Genomic DNA, 3,457 nt, shown 5'->3' on the forward strand with positions numbered 1-3,457 from the left:
CCAATCATAGACTTTGTGCCAGGAGGGCTGGACCTGTGCTCGCAAAAGCGGGGTGTGGCCTAGATACGCGTCTTTGTCGCATGAGTACCGGAAACACCAGCGACATACGTACACTCTGTCCGTGTCCTTTCCAACCAGCTCTTCTGGATATAGTGAGTGGAACCAGGTCTTGAAACGAATATTGCCCAATACTACACTTTTTACATTGCGGTCTGGGCTTGGTGGTTTGGACGAAGCGGAGGAAGCGACGGCATGCTCATTCGCAGGCATGTTGTCGTCCCCAATGTGGTGGGGTTGGGGCCGTATACCGCAATTGTTTTCACGATGAAGGTTTCGGAAAATTAGAGTCGCGGACGTTGCATCTCAGCGGTGGAAACTTCTGATACATCAACCCAACGGATCGAACGATCTCATGGTTGTTGGCACTTCTCACTGGCGGTTCCCAAAATGATAGGACGGATGGATTTGACAGTCATGTGATCGATAGTGTCTCCGATTGGGACTAGTGAACTGACTAACTAGTGCCCTTTCACGGCAGTTACCTAAGCAGGTGTACGCAGCTCCCCCGGCTCGACGCGGGGAAGCGGGCAGAGGCTCCGCCTGCTTCATCGACCGCCACCCATCTTTATCGTGTTGCCTAGAGGTGAGAACAGCTTGCTTCCTACTGTCCCCAGCGCTATCTCTGTGGGAAGGGCGAGAGCTGTCTCCGTTGTCCCCAGCCCGTGGGTCTGCCCTCCAACCTGGCAAGACAGCTCTTCTCTCGCTAGGCTGCTACTTTTCTGGCTTGGCCTGTTCTTTAATTCTCATCCTTCCCCTGCTATCACCTTGCCATTCTATGTGCTGTATCATTTCTACGTGAAAATCCTCCTTACTCTGGTGGTTGTTTGGCACTTTTACTTGATGAGCTTGATCCTCTATATCGATATCCTTTCGATTTGTGCCCGAGTTGATACATCTCGCCCAGAATGCTGAAGCCCTTTCGAATCAGAGATCTTCTAATCCCAACCGATGAGGAGGAGCTTGATCACCCCAGATGTCGTCCACAAGATGGACAAGACGGTTCAAAGCCGATTCCTAGATCACATACTGATGGCGAACTGGTGATGGCTTATAAGCAGCCTAATAATGGTGATGACGGTAAATTTTGTCCATATTCGACCTACGATTTGCAATCAATCCCGTCTACGGATGCTGATGGAAGAACAGCCAAAAAAGGTATCGACATCCTGATCCCAAGCAAGCCACCTTCCGATCGCAACGACATGTCCAGCAATTTAAGGAGAAATAAGTGGACTAATGCAACAGTTACTCCATCGCCAGCAACAGATCGCCACGGTATTGTTCGGGTTTCAGCTGAGGAATACGATAAAACGATTGCGGCTCATCCTCAATCAAAATTGACTTACATGGATGAGGACGATGGAGACACAATTACCGTAGGCTGCACATTTCTTATTCTGTCTAAGCCATTAGTTTTGAAAAACTGCAATCTTTCATGGATGGCCATTGATTATGAAAACAGGTCTGTTCTGCTTTCGAGCTTATTGAGCGCCTTAATGAGCCCGCCCCACCAGCATTTTATCAATCAGCTGTTTCTAGCTATGACCAAGGACATGAAGGGCCCATGCACATTTTTGATGTTAATCGTACAAAATCTGTATTGGATATATGGATAATTTTCGAGAAAAGGACTGCTATGGAAAGACGGTTGGATACCTCTGTATCAGCTCATCATGAAGCCACTTCTGCAAAGACTGTCGATGGCAATAGCGACGTCCGTCCAGAGCCCGTATGCAAGATAAGCAACAGCAATGATCCTAGAGATCACCGGCTTCAATCACAGAATTCCCCTCCAACTCCCCAAACCACAAGGCATCAAAATGAAAATGCATCAATTTCCCCAGTCAGCTCGCTTGGCGGTGATGAATCGTCCGAACCTCTTGCTTCAATAGATGTCAAACCATCCCAGGAAACTACTTTCAGACACCGTCATGCCAGGGATAGTACTTCTGACACTCAGATATCCATCCCATCGGTGTCCCTTCCGGCAATAAACCCCTGGGCTTCGGTGGGCACTTGGCCATCTGGTTTCGAGTCTAACGGTTTAACGCAAAGGGAGCCAGAAAGCCGGGAATCACCTATCGAAGAAAACGTACCACTCTTGGCATCTTTTGAGGCCGAATTATCGAAGATCATGAAAGAGAAGCTTGTTGATTCGCCTACAATTGAGCCACGGGAACAAAACACCACTCAGACTACCTCACAGTGCCCACCTGCTTCACATCCTGTACCGAAACCTGCCGAAGTGTTCGCTCAAACTATGCAAACATTGCTTACAAGCGTTCGCCACTTAACTTCGGAATTGAGGGCCAAGCTTCCTGAAGTGGAACGCCGATTATCAAATGCACACCAAACCATTCCCTCGACAGTAGAAACAACTATTTTCAATACTCTCAGCGCCATCGGTAGCCATGTTCAGAATCTTGCAAATGCTATGCAAGCCACTGCTACTTCATCGAGAGCAGCTGCTGACATGTCCAGGGAAGCTGATCTGCTGGCCACTGACCAAATAGTCAATGGCCTCCGCACCCTAGCAAGAGATATTCGACAAATGGGTCGAACTCTGTTTGCTTCTTTCGATGCCACGTCCGGAAACGCAGGATCATCACAAGATCGGCAAAGCGGAGAACTCCCTCTAGGAAATGCAGATACCCTCAGTCAATCCAACCAACTGGCTACATCCTTGTCCAATGTTTGCCTTGATAATTCAATACCCTCAGACCCTTTACCCAAGGTCTCCACCTCTCCAGCATCCACAGAAAGCGTGAGCCAGACTGCATTCCCACAAGAAACGCCATTGGCAGACTCCAATTCCAACACTACCCTATTCATTGGCAACCTTCATGATGCCGTTACCGAACAGGATGTTGAAGCCGCCTTTGCGGACAAAGGCTTCTTGGGCAAAGTAAATTTTCCTCATGATTTTTCTACGGGTAAACACGCCGGTTTTGGCTTTGTTGATTTTCCTTGTTTCTTCGCTGCGTCTGGTGCTCTCCATGCTCTTAACGGAGGCCAACTCCATGGCCAGGCTATAAATCTTGAATTTAACCATGGTGTCGGCACTATTAATGATAGCACTATCCAACAGCCATCCATCCGGGCAGTACATGTTTCAGAAACCAATCAACGTTGCAATATATCTCGCCCTCTCCCAGACGTCCCCAAATCTCCGAGACTGTCCGTCTACGGCCCTACGCGGACATCGGCTCTAGACGATACCAGGAACTCCAGTACAACCTCCGCTAGCATCAGACGTGCCAAATCCCTCGGAGCTTTACGGCGACCTGTGGTCCACGATCTCCCATGCCACAGAGCCTCTACCGTGGATTATATCAGAGAGCAGATAGGCAGAGAGATCAAATGTGAAGTGGGAGTTCGCCTTATCATTCCTCAACTC

The 3,457-nt window shown here is 48.8% G+C and overlaps 2 protein-coding genes across 2 annotated transcripts; one reads left to right on the forward strand and one right to left on the reverse strand.

The window, feature by feature from the left end:
• Positions 1-4: 4 nt before the first annotated feature.
• Positions 5-270, reverse strand: HCAG_05425 (predicted protein; the record flags this gene model as incomplete). The annotated part of the gene is made up of 2 exons (XM_001539908.1): positions 5-59; positions 113-270. The coding sequence occupies 2 exons, from the start codon at positions 268-270 to the stop codon at positions 5-7; spliced, it is 213 nt and encodes a 70-aa protein (XP_001539958.1).
• A 695-nt stretch (positions 271-965) lies between these two features.
• On the forward strand, positions 966-3,306 carry HCAG_05426 (predicted protein; the record flags this gene model as incomplete). Its single annotated transcript, XM_001539909.1, has 3 exons — positions 966-1,436; positions 1,523-2,993; positions 3,149-3,306. The coding sequence occupies 3 exons, from the start codon at positions 966-968 to the stop codon at positions 3,304-3,306; spliced, it is 2,100 nt and encodes a 699-aa protein (XP_001539959.1).
• Between the last annotated feature and the right edge of the window lie 151 nt (positions 3,307-3,457).

The sequence above is a fragment of the Histoplasma capsulatum genome, genomic scaffold, assembly GCF_000149585.1.
Source record: "Histoplasma capsulatum NAm1 scaffold_5 genomic scaffold, whole genome shotgun sequence".
Taxonomy (NCBI): domain Eukaryota; kingdom Fungi; phylum Ascomycota; class Eurotiomycetes; order Onygenales; family Ajellomycetaceae; genus Histoplasma; species Histoplasma mississippiense.